This window comes from Corvus cornix, chromosome 3 (assembly GCF_000738735.6).
Source record: "Corvus cornix cornix isolate S_Up_H32 chromosome 3, ASM73873v5, whole genome shotgun sequence".
NCBI lineage: Eukaryota > Metazoa > Chordata > Aves > Passeriformes > Corvidae > Corvus > Corvus cornix.
This window is the reverse complement of record NC_047056.1, coordinates 84,546,067-84,572,933: the sequence shown is the minus strand read 5'-3', so window position 1 is coordinate 84,572,933 and position 26,867 is coordinate 84,546,067. Positions and strand designations below refer to the sequence as shown.

At 40.9% G+C, this 26,867-nt stretch overlaps 1 protein-coding gene and 1 long non-coding RNA gene across 3 annotated transcripts in view; one reads left to right on the top strand and one right to left on the bottom strand.

The window, feature by feature from the left end:
- Nucleotides 1-983: 983 nt before the first annotated feature.
- KCNQ5 (potassium voltage-gated channel subfamily Q member 5) overlaps nt 984-26,867 on the top strand; it is a 282,302-nt gene continuing 256,418 nt past the window's right edge. For both annotated transcript variants that reach the window (XM_039569441.1, XM_039569440.1), the window contains exon 1: nt 984-1,383. In XM_039569441.1, the coding sequence (XP_039425375.1) occupies nt 1,028-1,383 (356 nt within the window). In that variant the 5' untranslated portion in view covers nt 984-1,027. The remainder of the gene's footprint in view (nt 1,384-26,867) is intronic.
- LOC109144955 lies at nt 5,062-16,699 on the bottom strand. Its single transcript, XR_005604229.1, has 5 exons — nt 16,487-16,699; nt 13,901-14,079; nt 8,812-9,200; nt 6,136-6,293; nt 5,062-5,372 (listed from the first exon to the last, which is right to left on the bottom strand). It is a non-coding gene; the product is annotated as an uncharacterized LOC109144955 (long non-coding RNA).

Genomic DNA, 26,867 nt, shown 5'->3' with positions numbered 1-26,867 from the left:
TTGATGCGGCGGGGCGTTAAAGGGCCGTGCTCGGCAGGGGGAGCATCGCTGTCTCGGCGCAGCGCGGGCACCGAGCGGCTGCACCGCTGCGCTCCGGCGGCACCGCGCCGGGGCCGGAGCTGACGGGGGCCGTGGGGGAGCCCGCAGGGAGGGCAGGCCAGCCGCTGCCCCTGGGATCTGCTGTCTCGCTGCCGCACGAGGCCGGGACACGGCGGAAGCGCCGGAGCGGCGTGCCGGGCCGCGCCGCCCCCTCGGGGGGGACACCCGGCGGCTCGTCTGCGCTGCCCCACCCGGGCCGGCCGCGCTCCCCGCCCGCAGTGGGGTCCCGCCGCCGGCCGATCCTCCCCCGCGCCGCCGCCGGGACTTACGGCAGTTTTGTGACTTTCTCGGACTTACATGGACATTTCCCGGGAGCGCGCGTAGAACGCGGGCGCCGCGTCCCGCCAGCCGCTCGCCGCCCGCCCCGCCGCGGGCACCGCCGCTGTCTCTGCCGCTCCCGCCCCGGGACACGAAGGCTCCCGGCGGCGCGGCCCCCGCCTGCCCCACCGGCCCGCCTGCCTCGCCGACTTTCTCCGCCGCTCGGAGCGAGAGCAACAGCTTGCCCGGCCCGGCCGGGCCAAACGACGCGGGAGGCAGCGAGGGAGCGGGCGGCGGCAGGCACCACCGAACCGCGGCCTCTCCGCCGGAGCCGCGAGGAGCTGCCCTCCCTCCCTCCGCCCCGTCCCGGGCCGCGGAACCACGCCGGGCGGAGCTGCGGGGACCGGCGGCGGGGCGCCGCCGCCCGGGAGGAGAGCGCGCCCGGGGGGGCGCCCGCTCCCTCGCCGGGGCCCCCGCGAAGCTGCCGCAGGCCGGCCCGCCGCGCCGGGCGCCCAAAGTGGCCCGCGCCCCCGCGCCCCGCGGGCGCCGCCCGGAGACCCTCGGCCCCCGCTGCCTCTTGCGGGCTGCCGCCGCGGGGTGCCTGGCCGCCGCCGCCCGCGCCCTGCTCCGCCGCGGCCCCGGCGCCCGCTCCGGCGCCCGGGGTGATGCCATGCCCCGCAACCACGGCGGCGGGGAGGAGGGCGGCTCCGCGGGGCTCTGGGTGAAGAGCGGCGCGGCAGCGGGCATGAAGGATGTGGAGTCGGGCCGGGGCAGGGCGCTGACGAGCTCGGCGGCCCGCGGCGACGGCCTGCTGCTCCTGGGCACCGGCAGCGCGGCCGCCCCCGCCGGGCTGCGGGAGGGCCGCCGCGGGAAGCACGGCGCCCGCATGAGCCTGCTGGGGAAGCCGCTGTCGTACAGCAGCGGACCGAGCTGCCGCAGGAACGCGAAGTACCGCCGGCTGCAGAACTACCTGTACAACGTGCTGGAGCGGCCCCGCGGATGGGCCTTCGTCTATCACGCCTTCGTGTGAGTACCGACCCGCTCCCCTCTCCTCCCGTCCCGTCCCGTCCTGTCCTGACCCCTCCCGTCCGTTCCACGGGCCGGCGCCCGCACCTGTCCTGAGCAGAGCCCCGCCGCACCGCGCGGCGCGTACCGCCCCTCCTGCCCCTCCGGTCCCCGGGCATCACTCCGTGCCGGGGCACGGGGTGGACAAGTACCCCCGAGAGTCGCGCTGAAAGTGCCCGAGAGGAGTCAGTCAGCAGAGGTGGGGGAGCCGCTGCCACCTGCGGCGCGTCTCTCCGCGGGCGGCGGAAAATCCCGCGCAGCCCGAGGTGGGAGGTGATGGGGGGAAAGCTCGGTTCACCCGGCAGAGAGAACCGGCGGAGAGCATGGCGGGGAGCACATATTCGCTGGTCTCCCGGGCGCCCGAGGCCACCGGCTTGCGCAGGGGGAGACTGTGCGGGGCACCCGCTGATGGCACTCGCCGGCCTCGAGGTTAGACGGAGCGAGGGGTGTCGGCGTCTGCCGGGTCCTCCCCGCGACGGCGGGGCGCAATGGGTACGCCAGCGGTACCCACGGCGCGTGTGCTGCCGAGCGGACACCGAGCGCTACGCGGTTTGAAAAGTTACCGCCGCGGAGCCGCAGCGCTCGGTTCTGCCTCCAGCGTATTTTCCGGGCGCGCCTGGTCCCCGCCTCGCAGGGAGTGCGGGTGACGGCGCCTTCCCACGCGAGTGCTCGCCGCGGGTGCGCGGCGCCTCGGGATGCTGCGCCCCAGCTGCGGCCACCTGCCGCTGGCAGCGCCGGGGCCGCCCGGGGCAGGGCTGAGCGAGCGGCCGCCGCGCTGGCGGCTTCTCCGCCGGTGCCTTCCTCTGCTGCGCTTTTGATCTGAGCAAGTAACGGCTCCTGTCACCCTCATTCTGAAAAAGCCCCTGACGGAAATATATGTTCCGTATCATCGCTCACTGGAGAGCGGTACTGTCACCGCGCTGCGAAACTTGTGCTGCTTTAACTTCAAGAGGCTCGCTCGGGACACCTGTGTGAGGGCACCTGTGCCTGTCACTGCTTGCAGTATCCTTGGGGTCAGCCATGTTCCTCAGTTCATTAACAATCCCCTGTTTTTATGGGTTTTGGTAATATTCAGGGGAAAGGCCCTGCTCAAAATCCGTTTGGATGGCTGAGCAAAACATGCAATACAGTCTGGCAAGGAGTTGTGATAATGGATCATATTTATAGGTGAAAGCGTTTAACAATTACAGAGGAAGGAAATAAGGCATTACTGTATTGGGGATATAATACCGGGTATTGCTACGTCTGACTACAGGCAATACATCATAAATGAACCAGAATATTTAACTGATATGGTGTAAGTATTTGTTCCATGATAGTCGTGTAAATCATCCTAAAGGTTGCAGCATCTTAGCTAAAAAAGCGACGGTTCCCTAAAAGCTGTTTGTCAGCATAAAGAATGTTCCTCTCCCAGCAGTAGGGGAACCACCAAATCTTACTTTAATAGCAGCTGTTGTAAGTAAAAAGGTGCCAAAACATGGCAGTCTGATTAATAAGACACTTTGTGGATAGATTCATTTAGTAGATGACAATTGCTATAGATAGAAAGCAGTAGAAATACACTTAATGTCATATATTATTCAGTAAAAGGATTTTTGTCCACTCAGAGAATCTTTCCATTCTTTCTGTTTTACTCTGAAAATCAACTCTTACACTCGAAATTTTCTTCTTGGAGGGCATTTATTTGGTACATTTTACTGTCTGGGTTCTTACAGGTGTTATCCTGTGGCCTAGATGGATGTAAATTAGTGTTGTGACAATCATCAAAATATGTACTAGGAATGTATTTTACTGCAGTGCCTGAAGTTGCCATACAAAATCTGCAAATTATAGTTTTGTACCTTTTTGTTTGAGTTCATGATAGAAATCTTTAAAACCAGAAAAGTTCAAGTTGGAAATACAGGTGGCAAGTGTAAACCTTAGAAAAAAAAAAAAAAAGCAGTAAATTTCCAAACGGAGTGGAGTCATGACACAGCAGCGCTGTAAACAAGGAAGATTGCCAGCTGCGTTTAGATAATTGCCTGCATAGAAAGAGTGCCAGTTTTAATTTTTAATTGCAAATGGCAATTTTGGCAGATGTAATGTGAACATTACATCTTTTATCTGAACAGATCTGTGGGAAAGAGCTTGAAACATTACTGTAGTATAAGACACCCAGTAATAATATTACCTTTATGTATCTGACACTGATACAGTGTTTAAGGTGCATTTGAAGTTCCATTGGATTTCAGTTTGACAGCCACCCTTATTGCCAGTCTACAAATTATTTTGATGTATTTATATAATTCTGATTTAATCACAGCCAGATAATAAGATAATATTTATGGTGTTTCAGGCTCATTTTTTTCCAGCCACCTGATCAAATATAGTTGCATCTTGGAAAACAGGCTTTCTTACAGAATTAAAAACCAAAACATAATAAAAAAGCCTCAACTATTTGAAAAAAAAGTATTGAGACAAGTAGTATAGAGTGGCAAAGATATTACAAAGTACGTGGACGTGATGTCTGCTTTTACCGCTGCTAAGATATTCTTGACTGCAGTGGAGCCCGTTATAGCTCTGTACTATTTCTGTTACAGGAAAGGGCTATCTGGGGTGAGACCTTTTTGAGTAGCTCATTGGTCTCCTGAAACCTCACTCTGATATGCAGGTTGAAGTAATGCAAGGGTGGTTACAGACTTTTGGTTTAAAGGCTTTGATCTAGTGGTTTGTTAAATTTGCGTGTTTGTTTTTTAAATAGGATCTAGGGACTTGAAAATGTGTTACAAATAAGAAATCATTCCTGCAGTGATATTTTCATTTACCATTTCCATAGGGGAAAACACTTTAGACCTGAGAAGTATGCCCAGTTAACTCTTGTTTTTTCTTTTTGCCCTTTCAAATAAGAAGAAAATAGGCCACCTAAGGAATGAGTGTTGTGACCGACATTCAGAAGTCAATCGATCAGTTTATTTGTAAATACAAACTAGCCAAATTCTAGAAAAGACTGCTATTCTGCAAACTTCTGCAACTAGGGGAAGAAGTTACTCTTGAGCAAAGGCCTTTGATTTCAGTAAAGTTGTGCTGGGGAGCAAAGCCATAAATTATGTGTGTCTTGACTCCTTTTTTGTGCACCTCAGTAGTTCTTTACTTGGAAAGCCTTATTAAAATTCAAGATCTTTCCTGCAAGTTTTTGAAAACCTTCTTTTCAGATACCACAGTTTCCTGTTCTTAATCATTCAGGGGCGCCAAAATATGAACACTTATAAAATCAGAAAAGAACATTCATACCATTTGTGTGTAATGAGTCAGTAACTTAAACTGCTAGTAAAATATTTATGCCACACCGCATCACCTACACATGGAGCCATGTGCATATTTAACACGTGTGCTTGCATTAAAAGGCTGTGATATTGTGACTGTTCAAAAGCATTGTCTTGGGAAGTCATAGGATTTCTTTCTGGTTTTGATGTTGCCGTTTATTATGGCTTGTTTCGTGTGATAAAAATGTATAGCCATTGCCTTAGAATGATCAAAGGGGAATTCCAGATTTGTTGTAAATTTAATTCTGGGTTTCATCTTCAGTTATCATAAGGACTTTGTATTATTTTTGTTCTTAACTGACATTCTGAAAATGAGATGGCATGAGATGTTCAGAAATAAAATACTCCTCTTTGATACTGTTTATACTGGTAGGATATAATTAGTTGCATAAGTTTCCTAATTTAACGTGCTGGATTTATTTCAGGAATAATAAAGTTTCTGTTTCTTACTGACTTCTTTGTAATATATTCCATGCAGAAGTCTTTAACATTTGTTGTGGGGATGTCCTTCTCTTTACAAAGCTACCAGCTTTTGCTCTGGAAGTTTCTGAATCCCAAATCAATCACACATCTGGATGTGTGCACAAGGATGGCAGCATTTTGCATGACCTGTATTGATAGGTCTTCATGGGCATCCTCCATTGGTCACTGCAGAAGATAAGAGACAGTGTTAGTTGAATTGCAAGAGCCTGTATGATGTTATTCGTGTCTTTTGCGTTATTGATGGAAGAAGACTGAAAAATTATTTCTGGAAAAAATCTAATGATGGCATCAAAGATTTAACTAGCTATTTTAGCCTTCCAGATCTGCCAGAAAGGATACAGCTTAGTAATGATCAGAATGGCTTTTGAACAGCAGGTCTTTGCATGTGAGCTAACAGAGCTGCATCACACCGTGCCCTTGGTATAATTATGGAGGTTCTGTATTCTGATTAGGAAACCAATAACGTGCAACAGCCGAAGGACTTGCTTTTTTTCATACTATTGAAAGTAGGAGAAATGATTTTATATCTTTCTTTTTTCCATCTTATGGCATCTAATGAACCAATTCCAGGTGCTCTATCGGTAGGTCTTCAGCTTTCATCTTTTCAAGCACCATTTAAGAGTCAGGATCTTGTGCTGTTAGGGTAACAACATATTTCTATATGTTTATAAAAACAAATAATAGCATGATATTTACAAATTAAAAAATAATAAGGTTGACAACATGAATATGTAGCAAATAAAATCTTATTAGGTACTGAAGAGGTAAAAATTTAAATCTCTTTAGCTGTAGCACCCAAACTTTAGTAGGCATTTTCTTTCAGGGAGGATGAGTGATAGTAGATGTTTAGATGCACTTCAGTATAAATCTGCAGTGATTTGTTGCATTTGAAGCAGTCTCTGATTCTATACATGTGCATATTTCTCACCTACATGTTGTTTTGGAGGAGCCTTAGGAAGTTACCCAGTCCAGCTTGGAGATACACTCTTCCCAGTTGTGTGAGACAGCTTTGTCTAAATGTCTTAAATTTCACTGGATGGAGGTCCCACCACCTTGCTGAGTAACCTGCAGATCTGCAACACCTGTCTGTTGAAAAAAGAGGAGGTTTGACATGGGGAGAGAAGAATGGAAGTGCCACCCTGAACCTCCCAAGTGGCAGTTTATGATCATTGTTCCTTTATATATGTTCTGTCACTGCTGAGAAGATTTTGGCTTCTTTATCATTGTGATTTCTGTTCAAGTAGATTCAGGCTGCTGCTACGACACCTGTTAAATCACCCTTCTGTCAGACCAAACATGCTCAGCTCCATCAACTGCTCCAAGACAAAAGCGCCTGAGTGTCTTGGTTGCTCTCCAGCATCTCCTTTGTCCTCTGCACACTGTTGATTGTAGCTTAATTAAGTTTCCTGAATTGGATGAAAGTACAATTGAACTAATATTTTGCAATAATTTCAAATAATTTGTAGCATCAAATGGAATACCAATGATTATTCAATTAATAATAGTGATTTCCCTATTCATAAGAATAAGCATAATTAATATACTTAACAATACTCATAAAAATGCAGTTAAATTTTTCTTAATTGTTTCAGTGGAAAGGAAAAGCACATGGTTTGTTACTTTATTAATCTTCTTTTTATGGAGAAAATATATAGAAGGAAAACCTTTTATTCCTAGACAATGTGAACTGCTGACAGTGCAAATAAATCTCACTGTGGTAAGGTAGTTATTTCTTACTAATTCAAAGGTAAAACTTATTTGTCAAGTGTTTAATGTTCTTACATGGCTCATATTTTCATTAACATAAGTGGTGAAAATTAATGAAATCTGCAACTGATTTTAATTGAAGCAAAAGTGCATCTTCTGCTCTCAGGTAGAAAAGATGGAGTAGAAAGCATGAATAACACTATCTAACAAAAAGTCTTTAGCATGTATACATAGTAGACATAATTTACTATGTTATTCCTAATGAGGCAGATGTTTATTTCACAATAAATGTTGCTTTTTCCCATTAACATTAACACCCAAACCATTTCCAAAACCATTAACATGATACAGCATGCATTCTTGGATTTTTTAATTAATGCTGGTGCATTGAGAGTCCCTTGTAAATGTGTTGAACAAAATATACTGAGTTTGGGGAAAATCACAATTTTTTTTTCTCCTTGTTTTCTCTATGAGATTTTTTGTTTCTTTTTGTAAGTTGGTTTTACAGATTTCCTGTAAGAGAGCAGATGTAGATTACCCAAGGGATTGCCACCACAGGTCAGTTAAGGTAGAAAATTCATGAACTGTACAGTTTATTAATTGCGAAATAATTTTAAGGAGTTGCCCTTTCATGTGCAAAACCCCCCTTCCTTTAAAGATATTAATTAAAAGTTCAAAGGCTGTCTTATAGGTCAGCTGCACCTAATCAAGAAATATTTTCAATTTTCTGTTGAGCATTAGATTTACCTTGTGAGAGCTATCTGAGTTGCAGTGTAATTGCGTTACAGGAAGCTCAGCAAAACGTTCATCATTTGGGGCACTGAAGTGTAGTCTCAGACAGTGTCTTCTGCTTGAAAGACTATGTGATTATTTCTTAATATATACAGACTGGTCCAGTGATTCAGAGGTGGACACAGTCCTCCAGCCAGACGTATCTGAAATTTTCTGTTTGGACTTCATCCAAGAAAATCTTCAAACATAAATGTGTGTTTTCCTCAACAGAGATGGACATAAATATGTCTCTAAGCATTTTCTTGAAGAGTGAATAATTTTCAAAGGCATGAAGTACCTGCAGCTTCCTTTCATTATTCTATTGTGCATTCAATGGGTAATTCACTTTTTTCTTCCCACTTGTATAGAATGAAGTTTAACAAATGAATCATGCCCTTAAACTGATTAGAAATAATGAAGAAAGGAAATTCAGTACCTGCCCACGTCTTGATTAATGCAATATATTCCTGTTTGTCTTGGCTTCCTTCTTGCTTTGAGACTCCATAGTTTGATCAAGAAAACGTATTAATTCCTTTTGAGACTTCTGTAGCTTTTAAATTCTTTTATTGTAGTCATACCTGATATCATATGAAAGAACGGACCGGTGCCAGGAGTCAAATATGACCAAACCAAGAGAATAAAATCTTTATGCTTTGAGAAAAAAAATTCTAGCGAACACATTCAGATACGTCCTATTTCACTTGTGTCATAGATTAGAACACTTGCACACGCTCTTGAGGTCATTCAGTCAGAAATAGCATCTAACTTCTCCTAGGGCATTAAATTTAATTGCTTTACGTGGCCTAAGCTCATCCATAACTGTGGTATCTGAGAATTACCCATTAGAAGTAAATGCACGAATCTTTCCCTTCGAAGCTCTTGTGACAGGAGTGCACTTAAACTTAAAATTTACTGCTGGGGCCTTTCTGAATATGCCTAAGAGTCCTGACACACTTGAGAGGGTCTTTTGTGAGAAAATGAAGATAAAATATTGTTTTGGATGCATTTTTGTAGGTAGTGGGGATGGAGGACCATGATCCTTGGCAGTGAGTTTGAAAATGTGGGTCATTCTCTCTGTGAGAAAAGTCTGTATCAGTAAGTGTGTCTTTTTAAGGGTGAAACTCACCTGTCATAGGAGAAATAACAAGTGATGGCTCAGTGGAAGCTGGCATGATGAGGCTGGCGTGATATCCACACTACTGCGAGGCTGGTAAGCAGGTGATGTCCTCTTCCCATCAGGTGGCCCAGCGCTGGAGAAGAGGACTTACCATGTTTCCAGAAAATCACACAGCAAATTCATCAACTTGAAAATCCCTTTTACATCTGAGAAGGTTTTGCTGACTGAGGTCAGAAGAAGTCTCTAAATTCATTAGGAGGAAAGAAGTCTCTTTTTCTGTTTACATCTCTCTGCAGTTGATACTTATCTGTAGAGTCAGGTTTATTCACATGCGCCAGAAGAATCATTGCCACAGGAAGGAGCACAGTCTTGCTCTTTGCAGCCCTGCGCAGAAGGATCTGTATAGATGGCAGGAAATGTAAAGCTGTGTGTGAACGAGCTACTTGCTGGTATCTGTGCAACAGGGAGGGAGGAAGGAAGAGCCTGTGCTGGTAGGGGGAGGGTTTTTCTTAGACCTGTTCCTCAGACCCTCCTGAATGTAGTTATGAGAATTTAGAAGCATAGAATCATAGAATCATTTAGGTTGGAAAAGGCATTTGAGATCATAGAGTCCAACCGTAAATCTAGCACTGCGAAATCCACCACAAAACTGTGTCCCTGAGTTCAATATCTACCGCAGGTCTTTTAAATACCTCTAGGGATGGGAACTCAACAGCTTCCCTGAGCAGCCTATTCCAATGCTTGGCGATCCTTTCTGTGAAGAAATTTTTTCCTAATATCCAATCTAAATCTCTCCTGGCACATCTTGAAGCCACTTCCTCTTGTCCTATTGCTTGTTACCTGGAAGAAGAGACCAACCCCACCTCTCTTCAACATCTTTTTCTCATGCCTTTGGCCACAGCTGCTAGTTTTCACTAGATATGTTAATAAAATGTTGCTTCCTCGAGGAGGTTCCATTACACTTCATGTGCAGCTATGGTTAGTTGCAGTAAGTATGCATGCTCTCAAGTGATTTATTTAGCTTCTAGTTGTTGAATCTCTGCATGTTTCTGTCTTTGATATGTCCCAACTGCATTTTCAGACTGAAGATAAAGCAGAATTTAGAATAAAAGACGAACAGCTTTGCTAATGTCTGGGGGTGTTGTAAATTTTTATATAATACAATTTGCTCAAGCAGATATATTTCTTTCCCCTTAAGCTTAGAAACAAGAGATTTCATTTGTTTGATGGTTGGAGATACTGTCTGGAAGGGAGTTGTCCTTCCTCAGAGTTATACTGACTGCTGACTGAACCTGTGGTTTGTCTTTGCAAATGATCTGTTTGCTGGGTGGGGTATTGGAGTTGAGAGGTTATTGTTGGCTATGATGAGACAGATGATGGTCCTGAATTACAAATACTCTTTGGAAGGAATTTTGATTTTCATCCTGAAAATGCTTGTAGCCATACTTTTTAGTGGTTTTATTAATAGATTTAGGCATTTACAGGGTAATTACTAGAAACCATCAAACTGAGCATTGATAAAAGCTCTATCAGGAATTCAGGAATGATGGCAAAAACTCATCTGAATTAGAGAGACTTTATAAAGCTTCTGAAGTTACACTTGAGAAATTCTTCTGTGGAGAGAGGAAGGCCTAATCTGAAATCAATTCTCCTACATTATGTGTGGGCAGTCTGCATGAGATTTTGCTGTTTGGAGATATTACATGGGGAGAGTTATGGTGAGACCATTTGTGGCATTGCAGAGGCAGAAGTTATCTAGGTGGGAACACAATCATTGAGAGGAAGGAGAATTTATGAATGTCTACTTGGCTGTAACTACTTGACTGATACTATATATTACTTTCAGATTAGAAATGTGTTGTCTTCCATTAATAATATGTTTTTAATATTTTTTCCCCTTTTCACCTGTGTTCTGTAGAGACAAAGCTGAAGCAATAGTATGAGTGAACTTACTGGATTTATATGTAAATAAAACATGGTCTTGACCTTTACATTTTTCTTCCATCGAGGTCTCAACCCTGTATGCAGATCTGAGGAAATAATCAGTAATATCAGAACACGGAAGTTTGTTCACTACCTGATTGTGTTCCTGATTGCTTTTCCTTTGGTAAATATTCATTTAAATCTTGCTGAAGCTGAGCCTCAGCTAGTTTATTCCCATTTGGGTCCACTTGTTGCTGGAGCTTAGGTAACTTTTTAGCTGCTCTTACAGGTCATTTTAGGGGAAGGGCTGCAGCTGGACACCAAGATGCAGTCCAATCTCTGACCTCCAGCATGGCTACATCTGCACTTGGAGGAAAACCTGGGGAGATGCATCTGAAATACCCTCCAGTATTCAGAAAGTTGGTGAGAAACACAGTCCTCAGGGACTTTTTTCTGCAGAAAGGGATTCAGTCATTCTTACTCTTGCCCAGGGAATTTTTCCTTGAAACCATTACTGAGTTAATAATATTCATGAAATTTAAAAGACATCTAAAAATATAATAATATTAGATTAAATGTTGTTATTGCTGCTGTTCATGAATGGGAAAGCTGGAGCTGAGGTAACTGTACCAAACTGAGCACAATACCAGACCAGTAAGTGTCAGAAGAGAAGTATTTACTTGGAGAAATCCTTTGTATGATTTTGCTCTCCAGGATTTTTTCATATGCGCATATCTGTAAATTATCTCACCACAATGAAAGCTCATGGCAATTTTTTTGGCTTGCCTTTATCACCAGCTATAGGAGGTAAATAATAAATAATATAATGGATAGTGACGGAAAACTCAGATATGTTAAGATAAAACAGTGACATTTCAGATATGATCTGTATCTGGAAGATAAAATTTAATAGCAGAGTGCTCAGTTATTTAAGAAATATGATTTTATGAAATTTTGATTGTGTTCTTCAGGCTTATTAATCCATGAGAAAATTGTATTCTTCTCTGTCTTAAGTATAAAAGAGCTAAATCTCTATGAAGTAAGACTTAAATGAAAACGATCCTGGCTGAAAATGTGAACAGATGTAAAGATTTTGAAGTAATTTACAGAAGAGTCAGTCAAGAGATCTGAAGTGTATTTTGGTTTTGGAAATGGGATCAGTATATTAGAGAGGCCCATTCATCTCCCAGTCTATATTTAGCATCCTGCAGTGAACCAGTGACTGCCTTCATCCCAGTCCAGCGTGTATCACAGTCATGTCTTATGACCCCACAGGGTATCTGCTGTAGTCAGTATTTTGAGATGGCTCAGTAATAAAATTCTGTCTTTCGGCCTTGTCTTTAAACGTGAGGCATGCTGTAATGGATATGTGACCTTGGCAGGTTATGCTGTTCCAAGTATGGATCTATGGATTAATTTCGAACTGAGGGCTGCCTTCCCTACCTCTAGAGGGTGTGCAGGTGGCGGCAACAAATCACTACACATGCAGTTCATAGTGCTTTGTGGCAGAAGAATAGAATTGTTATCTTGCAGTCTAGCCCTGGGGATTGCTGGTTACAAGTTCTAAAAACTCATTAGCATGTTAACTTGATTAAAAACAGTAATTAATGAAGAACTCTGGAAAATGGTTAGAACACCCTGTGAAAATCATGGCACATAGAGGTACAGTTCTGATGGATGTCGTTTACTGATCTGCAAATTTTTTTCAAGTAACGAATGCAGAGTATAGAAGTTCATGATTAAATAATCCAGGTATTTAAATAATCCTGCATTTTTCTAAATCACTGCAGACAACAGTTGTCACTGTCTTTTATTCAGGATGGTAACCCAGACATCATTGTTGAGATGGACCTTTATAATTGCTAACATGATTTCTGTCTACCTAATATCTCAAAGGTATGACCTATCTGTCACCACAGCTCCAATTATTGTGCAAACTCTTAATATTTCAGTTCTTGCAACCTCCTTCTGTCTGGACTTAGCAGTATGCTGTGTGCTCATCCCTGTGGCTGTAAAACCCCTGCTCCTCAGCAGCTCCTCTTACTGCTCCCCCCTTGCCTAGGGAGGAAGTTATTTCTCTTCACTTTGAATAGCTGTAAAATGTATCTGGCTAGTTAATTTCTAAAATTACATTTATAAGTACATAACAAAACCAGGCAATCAGCTTTGCATGTTTCATTAAGTGGAAGGAAACAACAAATGGAACTGTTCCTTTTTGCTGGGTCTGACAGCCTCAGCAGCATATGATAGAACTGCTTCTCATACACCAATAAACTATTTGACAGCAGTAGACTAACATGAGTGCGTTTCTAACTTACTGCAGCTAAACCTAACTTCAGTAAACCTGTAACTAAACCTATGATGTGTTTTTTTCCAGTCACTTTTTGAAAGTGTCATATATTTTGGCAAATGCTGAACTGTTGCATGAGCTGGGAATTTCATTGTTTAACAATTTTATGAAGATTAATTATCACATGGTCGATGAGAGTCTCCTTCTTGCGTTATTTCTTTTTGTCTGAAGGTGCCGAGTTAGAGAAATGGATGACTGGTGGAAGAACAAGCAGAATGGCAACACAGCTTTTCGGCATGTGGCAGGGAAACTAGGATGCAGATGACTTAATAGTGCTAAACATACACCTAGTTTTACAATTTTCTCTGAGGTTGGGAGCTAAAAAAGCTGCCAAATTAAGTTGCTAATAAAGACTGGTAAGAATAAAGGGAAAACGTCAGTGGGATACCATGGAAGAACATACTGAAATCAGTCTCATGGGCTCTTTGAAACAGGTTGATGTCAAAATCCTAGGGCTTGACAATCTTTGAGGAAGGTACACATGAACTGGAATAGTTGTTCATTTTCAGGTGTGTTTTTAGGAAGCTGCATCTCCCAAAACATGCTTCTACATCTGTATACTTTTGCAATCTCTAGTATGGAACAAGGATGAACCTAATGCCCTTGAGATAGTTTCATTAATTGCAAGTGATCATAGTGCTGTGATAGCATCACTTGGTCTTTTGGGACATTCTACCAAACCTCTAAAACTGTGTATAGGTTTTGTGCAAATTCTTCAAAACCAGGAGTGAAAAAGAGTATTTCTGCTCATGACCCTGGATGAAACAGCAATCCAGATCTTTGCAACTAAATGTCTTAAATACTTTTTCTATCTTACAAACTGACCTGTGGATGACAGGTGTTTAAAATTGGTTTACATCAAGGTAGGTAGGTGTCCAGATAGGCTGAGTCCACTGTGCTTGCTGTTTCAGTTCTGCATTGAATCATTCAGTACACTTTGTTTATTAAATCAAACCTTTGTCTTCCCCAAAGACATAGCAAATAACACTGCCAGCTCTTGTATCCTGAGGGGAAAAAAGAAAACCAAAATCACAAAAAACCCTGCCAAAAAGCCCCAAAAAACCCCCCAAAACCCAAAACAAACAAACCAAAAAAAACTCCACGAAAACCAACAAAACCCATTGGAATTTTTTTTCTTGTCTTCATGTGGAGAGTCATGTCAAGCTTTTGAGTCTGAAGTGTTTCTAAATTCTTTTTCCAGTGGAAAGGTGAAAAAATTATTATTTTTCTTCTTTGAGTATATAGGTGTTTTCTAATTATACCACTGTCTTGGGGTGACTTTATGATGTGTATCCCATATCGCTGCCCTATGCCCAGAAATTAAGATGTAAGACTTCAATTTGAGTGGCTTTGTAGCTACTCTGCCAGTAAATTTTTTCTTCTTTTGCTTGTGCCCAGTTGGTTTCCTAAGGGACTAATGATCTTTTCTTACCTCTGTGCTCTCTGATTAAGTCAAGTTTTCCCTCAGAGCATGAAGGAACTGGAACCTAAAGGCTTACTAATGGTCACCCTTGTAAGAGGATCCCGTGGACATTGCTGAGGGTGAAAAGAGCACAGCTTTCAGCACCGTGGTTTATTTCCTTTGAAGTTTCAGCACCATCCTGGCATTTACCTCACACTGGTTTGGCTTTCAGAAAACTCTCTGATGCATTCAAGCATGTAGATATTTATAAATATATATATGTATATATAAAAGCACTGATGTACACTGCTGCCTCCATTAATAAAAGCAGTGAACATGATTTATATTTTGTTGAGTCAAACACTAGTACTTTTTGATAACGAAGTCTTTAGCAGGTACAAACAGCAGGCCAAATCCTAAAGCTGTTTACTAGCCGTTAATTCCAGGCTCAATCCAGAAGCTCTTACTCAAGCAAAATGGCTGTAAAGTAATAGGATGCTTTATCTTATTATCCTTGAATTTTGTAAGAGTGGTGTGTGATTTTTTTTTTTTAATTGTGCAGGTTTCTGTAAACCCCTCATCATTGGTATTGTGCAGTCTCATGAGTGACTGCTTGTGCAGTGTGAACTGTGGTGTATTGTATGGTAAATCACCGTCAGCTGCAATGTATCACAGTACGCTGTAGACAATGTTTTTACATTTTCGCTTTAATTATTTGCAATGAGTAAGAGAGACTAAAAGTAGCAAAATACTTTGACTTGAAAAGTAACCATTGAAATACTGCTGCAAAAGTAACCATAGAGTTTGGAAAATTATATGGTACAAAATAACCTATTTTGCTACATACGGTTTTATTCATTTCTGAAAATGATTGTTCTTTTGCAGGCATGGAGATCTGGATATGTTTCCAATGTAAAATGAATAGGAAATATGACAATTGTTCAAATAGCTCTTAAATGTATTTTAGTTTGAGAGCTGATTGTATATTATGTTTGCAGCCTTTGTGCAAAGCAGTGTTTAATAGCAGAGTTTGTTCCATAATGAACATAGATGAAGACTGTTCTTTATATTATCAATCTAAAAACCTGCATGTATTAATATAATGCTGCTGATGTTAAGTTGCCCCATTGCTTGGAATTTATTGCCACATTGCTTGACACGTAGCTGTCAACTAAAAGAACTCCTTGCAACTCCAACTTAAGACTTATCACTTCCCATTTAGAAAATGACCTTACAAGATAGTCAAATGACTGGACTGCTATGGAACAGCAGCTGTTAGTGGAAAGTTCTCAAAATTGGCATGGATCACTTACTGGTCTCTCCTTTAATTGCTGATATCATTGCCTGTGTACGCAGTGGTTATCAATGACTGTAATTGCTTTATAGTTCTCAGACCATTCTCTAATGATTATGATTAATTTTTAGCTTTTAAATTGAAAATATCTGAGGATTAATCTACTGGTTTGTTTTGTGCATATTTTAGGAATTTTGTGTAAATTGCTAATTATTAACGACACCCTTGAGGCATGAAAATAAATACTGTAATATTCTCATGTTGAAATATATTTTCTTTTGAAAGCTCTGGGATCATATTTGGCCCAGTTGATTTACATAACTTGCCTGCATAGTACTGTGAAAGAGTAAAATAAACCAGCTCAGCTGCACCTGCTGTCTTCAAGATGTTTCTGAGTGAACAGTCCCAGACAAGCAGGGGGTTTTTGTGGTCATCTCTTTGACCCGTTGCCCACCTGCCCTGAACCACTGCAAAATACAGTGTCTGAGCTCATAATTTTAGCTTAAGGTAAATGACAAATTCTCAGCATGAGCTGCTGCTTAAGTCTGGTTTTTGTACCAGTTCTCTGTTTGTCATTAAAGAAATTAGATCTGTCTGGAAGATTGTCTACAGAGAGGTATGATCATCAAATGAAAACCCTTTGCATTTATAAAGGTTTAAAAAGGTGATTGTTAACAGCTGGTAATTAAAGATATCACTGCTTTAGTGCACTTACCCTCATTTGATGTTTAGTCCTGTTCTGTAATATTCAGTGTGGAGTAGTCGGTTGTGTGACTCAAGTTGTGTAAAGTCACAGTTGTGAAAATACTCTCAGCGTAACTGGGTGCAAATATACTTTGAACCTGTTTCCTGTTGAGGAGCTCTTCCTTGCAGTGTGGTGTATGCTAGTACGTTACAACTTGCAACTTGCAGTGTTTTATTGCTTAATTTAAGCATAGTTTGCATTTCTTATGGTTTGATTGGTTGGCAAGGCACGCAGAAATTCTGAGTCAGATGCACCTATTTCTGGATGCCCAATATAATTAGGTGCAGCCCTGAAGCAACATGTTTTGTATAACTTTCCAGGCACACAAAATGCAGAAATATAAGGGAGGGTTTAAAAATTGTTTGGAAAAAAAATTAATGCCATTTAAGTTTGAATTATGATTGTATTTGTTCTGATGAACTTCATAATTATGTGATTCTGCTGCTTTTTTTTTTCTTCCCGTTTTCTTTCTGTATTGTTTTTCTTTGTTTTAGTAATTATAACTTTGATACTTATGAAATATACCAGATGAACATTCCTGGAAATGTCAGTATCCTGCATAACCTTGGAGCAGTTATATAGAAACAGCATGGTCATTAAATTCCACAAATTTCTATTTTCTGTGGCCTTGTCCTGGGACATTGCTGTTGAAAGTGAGTTTTGTTTCTGTAGCTTGTGTAGTCTGGTTTGCATGACCAGCCTGCTAGAAAGTGTGTTGATTAGTGGTACTGCAGTTGGGTGCATGGTGCTGATTGAAAACAGGAGCTTCTTCCAGGAATTATTCACTGCTGCTAATTTTTGGCTCCTAAAAATTGGGTTTGAGTGTGTCGCTAGGAGAGGAAAGCAGTTTGGCTGTAATTGTCTTACTAAAATGGAAGAGTATCCAAAAAAGGTTTCTGTACATTTGAAGACTAAGATTCTATTGAATTTTTAACTGCATCAATCATGATTAAGTGCTTAATTGCTTGCATGTAAATAACAGAGAAAAATCCGCATGGGTAGTAATTTAGGGAGAAATTAAGTGCCACAGTGTGTAGTATTGGTTTCCTTGAAATACGAGAAATCTATCAATTCCCAGAGCACAAAATCACATTCATCCATTTATTGAAAATACTGCCTCCTAAGAGGAGTGTGTAGAATTTAAAGGCATAGGGGAAAAAAATCAATTTATTATGCATTTTTTTAAAGAAACCCAGAATCTAGTTTTAGTCTTCTTTAGATTTGTTTTTTGAGGTCTGCCCCAGTTTTCTTGGCTTCATTTGAGAGATGGTGTCCCACATCATCTACCCTTGGCTGAGTGCAGGCATGGTTTCCTTTGAGTGGTACCAGTAAATGTGGCTGTGCGTGAAACCAGGCTTGCTTTTTGGTGCTCGTAGGCTGCTGGCCTGCTGGTGTTCTGGTAGTCACTTCAAATCTGGGTTGTCAGTCTAGTCTGAAGTGATGTGACTGCTAGGTTTGGTACACTATGTTTTCACAGTTATGGTTAGTTAGGCTTTTTCCTTTTTGTCCATCTTCATTTTTTTTTTTTTTTTTAATAGAGGTCTTTTGAGTCTTGTTTATTTCCCTTACTGAAAATCGTTCACATGTGATTTTTTTCTGTAAAACCTTTTATTAAAATTAAAAAGATTCCATTTAATATATACATATTGCAACATTTTTTAAATAGTTGACTAGATTATTCAATTTATTTTATTTAAAATATATTTTATAGTCCAATTAAGTAGGTAATAATAGGAAATGCATTCCCTAAAATTCCAGTAAATAATATAGACAACATCTTGAATTTCCAATAGAAGAAAAATGAAGTGACATTGGAGACACAGAGAGTAAAAAAATAAAGCCAAAGCTGAAATTTGGGGAAATTGCTGGGGTATTGTTTAGTTTATTTTTAAAAATTCGGGCGATAATTTTTATAAAAATATCATTCTAAAACCCATGCACCGTAGTTTTAAAAAACTAATATTGGCATGAATGAACATTTATCCCTTGCTCTGTAGCTTTCAAAACTTTGACATTTCTTTCATGCTTTAAGCTTTCCCTTCCCTTCTGTGATGTTTTCTTTTTGACCCAGCAGCCATGCAGTGGATAGGTGCTCCAGTGCACTGTGAGCACGTTTAGCTGTCTTTTAATGTGTATGCTGGGTTATTCCTCATGCTAAATGCGTACAGAAGCACCATCAAGTGAATCAGTTCCAACAAATTGCAGACCCACCTTTAGGTGGACTCTAGAGCTTTTGTACATAAGTATATATGTATTTGTGTATAAACATGTTGTTAAAGTAGCAGCTCCTGATCTGGAGGTGAAATGATGTGGGCTTTCCTGTTTCCACATCACTGAGGGCTAACTTGCACCAGAACTGACAGGCTGCATCTATCCTGTCTTGTACTTGGCTGTGGATCTCTTCTGGGCATCAAGAGATAGTCCTTAGACATACTCCTTGGGGTTTTTGTCCAAACTATCCAAAAGAATGAGAAAAACTGCGTTGCAGCCCGTCAAAACGGTGGTTTTTTATAGCACAAAACTTAAATCACATGTTTTGTGACCTACTGTTAAGTAGCATGTGAACCAGTTCTGTGGCCACTTCATCCATCTGGTGTCCTTTTCCCCAAATATGAGGGGTTGTGGGAGCAAAGTGTCCCTGAAGACAAACAGCAAAACAGCTGAAGTGTCCAGGAGAGTGGTCCCCAAGACCTCTTCCTGGCCACCTTGCCTTTAGCAGTATAGGCATACCCAAAACTTCACAGACCATGGTGTGGAAGGGACGATTGGCAGTCAGAGCTGGTAGAGAATATTCTTTGTCTTGTGAAAATGTGGGATTTTAAAAATTGCATCCCAAATTGCAGCAAAGAGTTGGTGTTCACTGTTTCCTAAATCAAATGTAAAAATATGTCTTAGATAAATACTGTGCTTCAGTTTAGCCCCATCATGCCTTTTTTATAATATATTGAGCTTAACTTCACTAAATAGACTTTCTCACCTGAAATCAAAGTTCTTTGCAGACTTCTCAACATTCCTGTGAAGCAGAAATAAAATCAATCATTTCCCTTGATTAAAGTTTGGATACTTGTGAATCGGTATGGGGTTTTTTAGGAGGAATATTTACTAAAAATTCCCACCCAGCCATTCTCTCTCTTCCCCTTCCCCCCTTTTCTCTGCAGATGACCAAAATGTGGAAAAGAGTGAGACTCCCACTAGAGATTTCTTGTTACATTTTTCATGAAGAATTCACAGAGGAGAGGCTGATGCTCTGAGATGAGCTTCTTCCCTCTGCTTGGTGCTCTAAGAAGCACAATTCAGTATTACAGGTACAAAGTAGAGTTGGAGAGCTGAAGGAAAGGGTGGAGAGAAAGGGTGTAAGTCCTGGTGAATACTGGTTAAAAGTATTAGAAGCTGTTAATAGAGTTTGGCAAGCTTTAACTTTTAATCACTTGCTTCTACCCCTCCAGAAAAGACAAATCATTGTGAAAAAGCTGGTGAGTCTTTCTGGGCTGGCTTCTGAAACTTGGCGAGCAAGGGTTCTCTGCCTTAAAACCAAAGAAGTTGTATGTGTAAACATGTTTTTCACCCTTTCTTACTCAGACTCTGTGTCTTTAGTAATACTTTCAGTTCAAATCTTAGTGTCTTCCAGGGCTTCTGCTGTAAAGAGCCAAGGACCATGCAGCAGTGCCCTGTTGCAGAGCTAATAACCGCAGCCTGCTGGCTGCAGCACGTAACTGGGCTTGCACAGGACATGCACTGAAGAAACTCACTTTGGTCTTTGCAGTTATCAAGGGCCCAGGTCTTATCCATCAGGACTGCAAACATGGCTCTGTACTGTGGAATGATTAACACTTAAAAACCTTTAATGAACCAGCCACAGTGTCATCGTGCTAGCTGTTCCAGGCTTCTCCTTTTGTCCCACTAGAGATGCAGGCATTTCAGAAGAATCCAACTAAAAGGACGTGTTTGTCCTTCATATAGAATCACAGCATCTTAGAATAGTTTGGATTGGAAGGGGCCTTTAAAGATCATCTTGTCCAATGCCCCTGCAATGAGCAGGAACATCTTCAACTAGCTCAGGTTGCTCAGAGAACCTGGTCTTGAATGTTTCCAGGGATGGGACATCTACCACCTCTTTGGGAAAACCTTATATTTTTTGCTTCCTTTTACCTGAAGTCTTGTATATGTAAGTAATATTTTAGAAGTTTATTTTATCCCCCAGCACACATTAAAGAAAGGTGAGTGACTCCCTTCATATGTATTCATCTTTACTTAAGATTTTTCTACATTGATATGTTTTTTTTAAAGACCTCTAATCAAAGTGAGCAGTTCAGGTATCAAAAGCAGCATTTGTGGACTTTATATGAATGTACAAAATGTTTGGACTCATAAATAATGTGTGTAGTACTTTTGTATTTAGTAGTAATATGTAGTGTTTTAACCTTTTTATTTTTATCTGTGCCTGAAATACTTTTAAGATAAAGAAACCTTGCTATTATGCTGCTAATCAGAAGATAATTCAAAGCAAAGTTTCTGCAAGTTAGAAATATTCTTCAGATTGTTTAACATTTCACAACTCCTGGTTGAGGATGAAGCAAGCCAGTAACTGAAGACAAGTTGATGTTACACGCTGGTGTTTCTTCTTTTAAATTTGGCTTGAGGCATAAAATAACAGCTTGAGAAGCCAGTACAACAACCACTAACTTTTATGATTCATTTAAAGCAGTCACAGTTTTAAGCATGAAGGAGTTTTTGAAGCTATTTTCTTGATACAAAAAAAATTATTCATAGAAAAAATATGCCCTTAAGTGTGCCTTTGTTTTCCTGGCAGGTGCTGCTGTAACAGTATTGAGGATTTCTTAGATCAGGAAAATAACCTAAAAACTGGAGCTTTTTTAATGTTGTGCTATGAAATACCAATCAAGTGTCGTTCAGCATTGAGTTCTGGGAAAATAGGGTGTGTGTTTGGCAGTTTCTGCTATTCCTAACCTTACTGATCTCAGTTGATAGTTGTTTCTAGAGGGAAACCACAAGGAAGTGCAACAGGAACCTGTTGATCATCCTGCGGTTCTAGTTGCAAGGAACACAGATGGGTGATGACTGTACCACACTCCTGCCCACCAATCTGTCCTGCTGTCTGTCTGCCTCCTCAGGTCCCTGTGCTTTCAGTTTGACATTTGCCTTCTGTATTTCCTTAGTGGCCCTCTCTGGAGGCAAGCTGAAGGGAAAGTCACTAAGCAGAAACATCCATGAATTTGGTAGCTGGAGCTTTGGAGATCCTACTACATTCCCATGGACTTTTTCAAAATTGTGTAATTTAGAAAAGATTCTCCACTTAATAGTTCTCCTGATTAAATTAAGAATTGAAAAATATATGGAATTTTAAAAAAAACCTGTGGGAATTTTTATGTCCACTCCAGGTTGTGAACATATTTTAGTTTAAATAAACATCTAAATGTTTTGTTTGAAATAAAAATATGCATCATTCTGGAAACCAATTGTCCCAGGCCATTTCCATAGTTTCTGTATTTGGTCTGGGAGGAATGCTTGCTGTGGAGGTTCTGGGATCTCCGCGATGACCTGCTACCGAAGGCTTCAGAGTAAAGAAAAAACCAGGTAGCTGATACCCTGCAATATGACTCTTCCCTTTTTCCTCCTGAAACTTCCTGATGATCCAAACTCTCAACATATGTTGGGGAATTGGGGAGCAATGACAGCTAACAGCTCGAGGTCTCAAATTTTTTAAAGATGAGGTTAGAAGCTAGTGCTGGATATCCTCATTTATGGTTCTGGGCTAGCATGCGGACTGCACAGGTTGATTTTTGTAACAAGTGAGGCACAAATAATATATTGAAATTCTGTGGAAGAGGATTGTTAAGGCCACTAAAGTTCCTGGAAGTGCTAGGCAAATGCAGAGCAAACCCACTTGCTGGGCTTGGCTGGACACAGGCATAGTGGGGAACCTGCTCTTTGGCAAACAGGTATTTCTGCTGTGACCTCTATGTTAAGTGAAAAGGAGTTATTGCCTCACATTTTGCAAATTTATTTGGCAGCCGTAACCTTACTTCATGTTCATTGACTGATTCCAAGACAATATTGGTTGCTCTCTTCTCCAAGTCTTGTTCTTTGCATGTGAAGTTAGCAATTAAAAAATGCAAACTATGCTGGGTGAGCAGAGAATTGCACAACCACAGAACAAACTGAGGTGGAAGGGAGCCACAAGGATCATCAAAGTCCAACTCCTGGCCCTGTACAGGACCACCCCCAAGAGTCACACCATGTGCATGAGTGCGTTGTCCAAATGCTTACTGAACTCTGTTAGGCTGGTCCTGTGACTACTTCCCTGGGGATCCTGTTACAGTGCCCAAACACCCTCTGGATGAAGACAGTTTTTCTAATATCCAGTCTAAACCTCCCCTGACACAACTTCAGGCCATTCCCTTGGGTCCTGGCACTGGTCAGCACAGAGAAGAGATCAGTACCTGTCCCTCTGCTTCCCCACACAAGGAAGTCGTAGCTGCCATGAGGTCTCCCTCAGTCTCCTCCAGGCTGAACAGACAAAGTGACCTCTGCTGCTCCTCAGCTTCCTCTCAATGTGACTTTAATGAACAGGTAGCCCCTTAAGCAACAAAACAAGTAAAACATGGCATTATGTTTATTTTCTGTTTTGATGCCTTAAGATGATCAGAGCTCATTCTGATGCTTTTTCTTCTGCTGTGACATATTGCAGGTTCCTCTTCCATGGATTTCTGATATGCAACAAGAGCTGTGTCTCATGTGGCACCTTTCTTCGGCACAAAATTTGCACATAATTTCTTGCCTCTGCCAGGTCATTTATTTTCATTAAACATGCAAGAAAGCAAAATTTTTAGTCAATTTTCCTCTCTCTCAAGTCAGATCAGAATCAGCTACTGAGTTGAACAGCCAAATTTCTTTGAGGGGAACCTGGAGTGGATGAGTGGGCACATAAACCACCTGCAGAAGTCCTGTTTCCAGAAGAATCCGACTCCATCCGACTGCTATCTCATCTGTTACTGAAGAGGACGAAACTAACCATATTCCCAGAAGCAAACAGTTCAAGACTGTGTGGCATATTTTTTTAGAATACACTAAGAGTTGGGCCAGGGATATCTGATTTAAATGAATGGCAGTAATAAGACTGATCTTCTTGTGCCATAAACATCCATTGTGCTTTACAAGGAAAAAAGGAGTCCTCTCTCTCAAAGGTTAACCTAAACAAAATGCAAACCACAACATATTAAAGTTGTTTTGATATGTAGGTTTCACCCAGGGTCTTTCAGCCACGAGCAAGAGCAGCATTTCCTTTGAATGAGAGTTCTCCCACTAAGGTAAATGTTAAATACCCCCCCACTTGTTATTTAATCCTTAGGGACTAAAAAGGTGATTATATGGAGATGAAAATCACAACCTCTTTCTTTTACTAGCCTGGAGGGATGTTGGTGTTAAGCAGTGATAGCTCTTTCTAAGTAGTGGCCAGCATTTGGAACTGTTATCCAAAGAAAACTCTCTAAATGAACTGGGTGCCCACTGGGCTGCAAGGATGGAATAAACTTGGGGCTGCCAAGAGAGCAGAGTATAGGGCACCATTTGGATAAGGCCAGGTGTATGGGGTAGATGGAGGAGCCGTATGGAAAAGGGGCTTTGCACCTTCAGAAACATCCAGAAATGCTTTTACTCCTTAGGGACCTAATGCAACCGTGTTGTGGGAAGTACATTAAATTAGATTAAAAAAAACCTTGAGATTGTGTGGAGAAAAACTCACTAAATATATTCACTGTTTCGTATAATAAAAGAACACTTGCATGTTCTTCTTTTCTGCACCTTTGTCTTTCCAGCAAAAGAAGAGTATCTTATTTAATTGCCTTGAAAAATTAGGCTTTTTTAGTCATAAATAGAGACTTTCCCTTGGGTAACTGTTCTGTAGAAAAACAGTTTAGTTGGTAGTGTTTGAACTCTGCTAAATAAGTTTGGTTTGGAGTAAGTTATTTCAGTTTTAAATCAGTTTGTTTTAATATCAGGTGTTTTAGAGTGACTTTGCTCTCTGCACTACACAAAAAATGCAGTATCCTGCTTCGGGAGAATAACATGTAGTCATATCTCTCAGTAAAATTTTCTTCAAGGCTGTACATATTAATTAATATAGTCTCATCCGAATGTTGGAGGCAAAGAAAAATCACATATTGGTGACAAAAGAGGTTCCAGCCAAAGTGGCTTTGTTTTTAATTTCGTGGCTTTCATGAGAATGATGATTTTAAAGTCTCTTTATTTTCTACTGCTGATTTGTAGGTGTAACTGAGAAATACTTTCTCTCTTGCGTTTTTTTCTTTCTCCCCCAAATTTAACTCCAATGGATTCAAAACTAAACTCTTTGTTAAGGAATGAGAGCTTTACAGAAATACATATAAAAGTAATAAATGGGATTAAAATTACTGGCATGAAACAAGAGGCACACATCAATAATCCAGAATGACCAAATGCCTTAGAAACAACATGCTCAAGGTTAGGTTCACAGACTAGTTGATTAGCAGGAATGGAGAGATTACGTGTATGTGAGCAAAGACTGTGTATATGTATAAATTAATTCAATTCTAAACTTGGGAGGTAATTTAAATGCAAGACTTGGTTGGCATAATTCATATACCTGAAATTCAAAAAGCAGCAATGGTTTTGCTACATTCCACCCTGTGCCTTTGAATGCCATTACATCTACATGTGGTAAGTGCTGTGGAAATCGATGACAGACTAAGGCACTGCCCCTTTCAGGGTTCCTTTTTGAATGTCACCCATGACTGTGTTGCCAATTTGTCTGTGTCAAATGAATTAGAACATACCTGTTTCTGGCTGTGTATCCATCAAAAAAACACCCAAAACACCAACATGAACAACATTTCATTTGTCACTATTTGGCAGGATGGCTAAAAGCTCTAGGCAGATATGTTAAAAAATAGAGTTATGTGAAAGCTGAAATGCCGTTTTTTCAAGAAGAAGTCACTGCAAGGCTTGGATGGAAAGGAGACTCTTGGAAAGAGGATGCTTGAACTGGTTTTGGTTGGTTTTTATATTTAGGGGATTTTTTCCCCTACTAAAGAAAGGCTGTCATTGCATGTCTAAAATAAAGAAGAAAAACAAACAGCCAAGAACAAATGCCTAGAATTCCTTTTTATTCTACATATTCTTGTCAATTTTATAACAGAGAATTATCATTTTAACAAGCTAGTTCATAGCATTTTAAACATACCAAAGAAAATAAATTGACAGAGCATTTATTATTTAATCAAGATTTTTTTTCCTAGATACTGACGATCTTTGAAGGAAAAGAACAGTTTCTGGAAGACTTAAGTAAAGGATGTATCTTTTATCAGCAGTAAATGTGCAAGAAGTTAAAGCCTGTGTCCCTTTTAGGTTTCTAAGATTTGTAGAGTTGTAAACATTCTAGCAAAATTTCAGATGCCAACAGAATCCTATTAAAAATATTATTATAAAGTTCTTTATAAAAACTTTTTTCCTATTTATGTTTTTATTGGCTCTCTGTAGGATATGGGTTCATAACCCAGTCATAATCAGTTCCACTCTGAAATTAGAAATGGGAATGAGGCCACTTTTCCACAAGTTAGAGAGTAAGAGCTGTTTTGGTGCCAGCAAAAATATGACTAATAATGGTTCTTCCTAAAGATATGAAGTACAAGAGGCAAGGTATAAAAATGATTATCTGGATGAAATGTGATAAATCATTAAAAGATATATTGTAAATGAATGTAACTCATTTCTATCTACATCTGTAAAGTAAAAAAACCCTGGAATTTTGCTGATTTGCTTTAAAATATTTTAAATCCTGTAAACATATGCCAATATAATTTATATTGCAGTTAACTATTTATATGCTTCTATCTCTAGAAATTTTCAGGTTTTTTTTTTTTAATAATGTGGACTTCTAAAACAATTTAAGATGAAAACAAGTACGAAGAACTGTGGAGCAGCTGTCAATTGTTTCTTAGAATTCATGGAGAATTTTTTCTTCCTGGAATAAAGAACTGGGATTTAAGGGAGCTGAAAAACCAGACAGAGATGAGAATTACTGTTTTAACATGCCAAAGTATGATCTTATTCCTAATTTTGCTAGAATAAGTTTTATTTGCAAGTTCAGTTTGCTTATGTTGGCAATGTGGACAGAAATGCTCCAGTCTGATTGTGTTGTAGAGACGGAAGTGGTGACAAATTTGAAACAAGTTCTTTTAATTGTAATGCATGCTGACAATGAAAGGCAAAGGGATAATTAGTGTATGAATTTCTGTGCATAACTGAGGCATGCTGTGTGGAGGACCTTTCTTGTAGGTTTTTGCAAGCTTGTCAC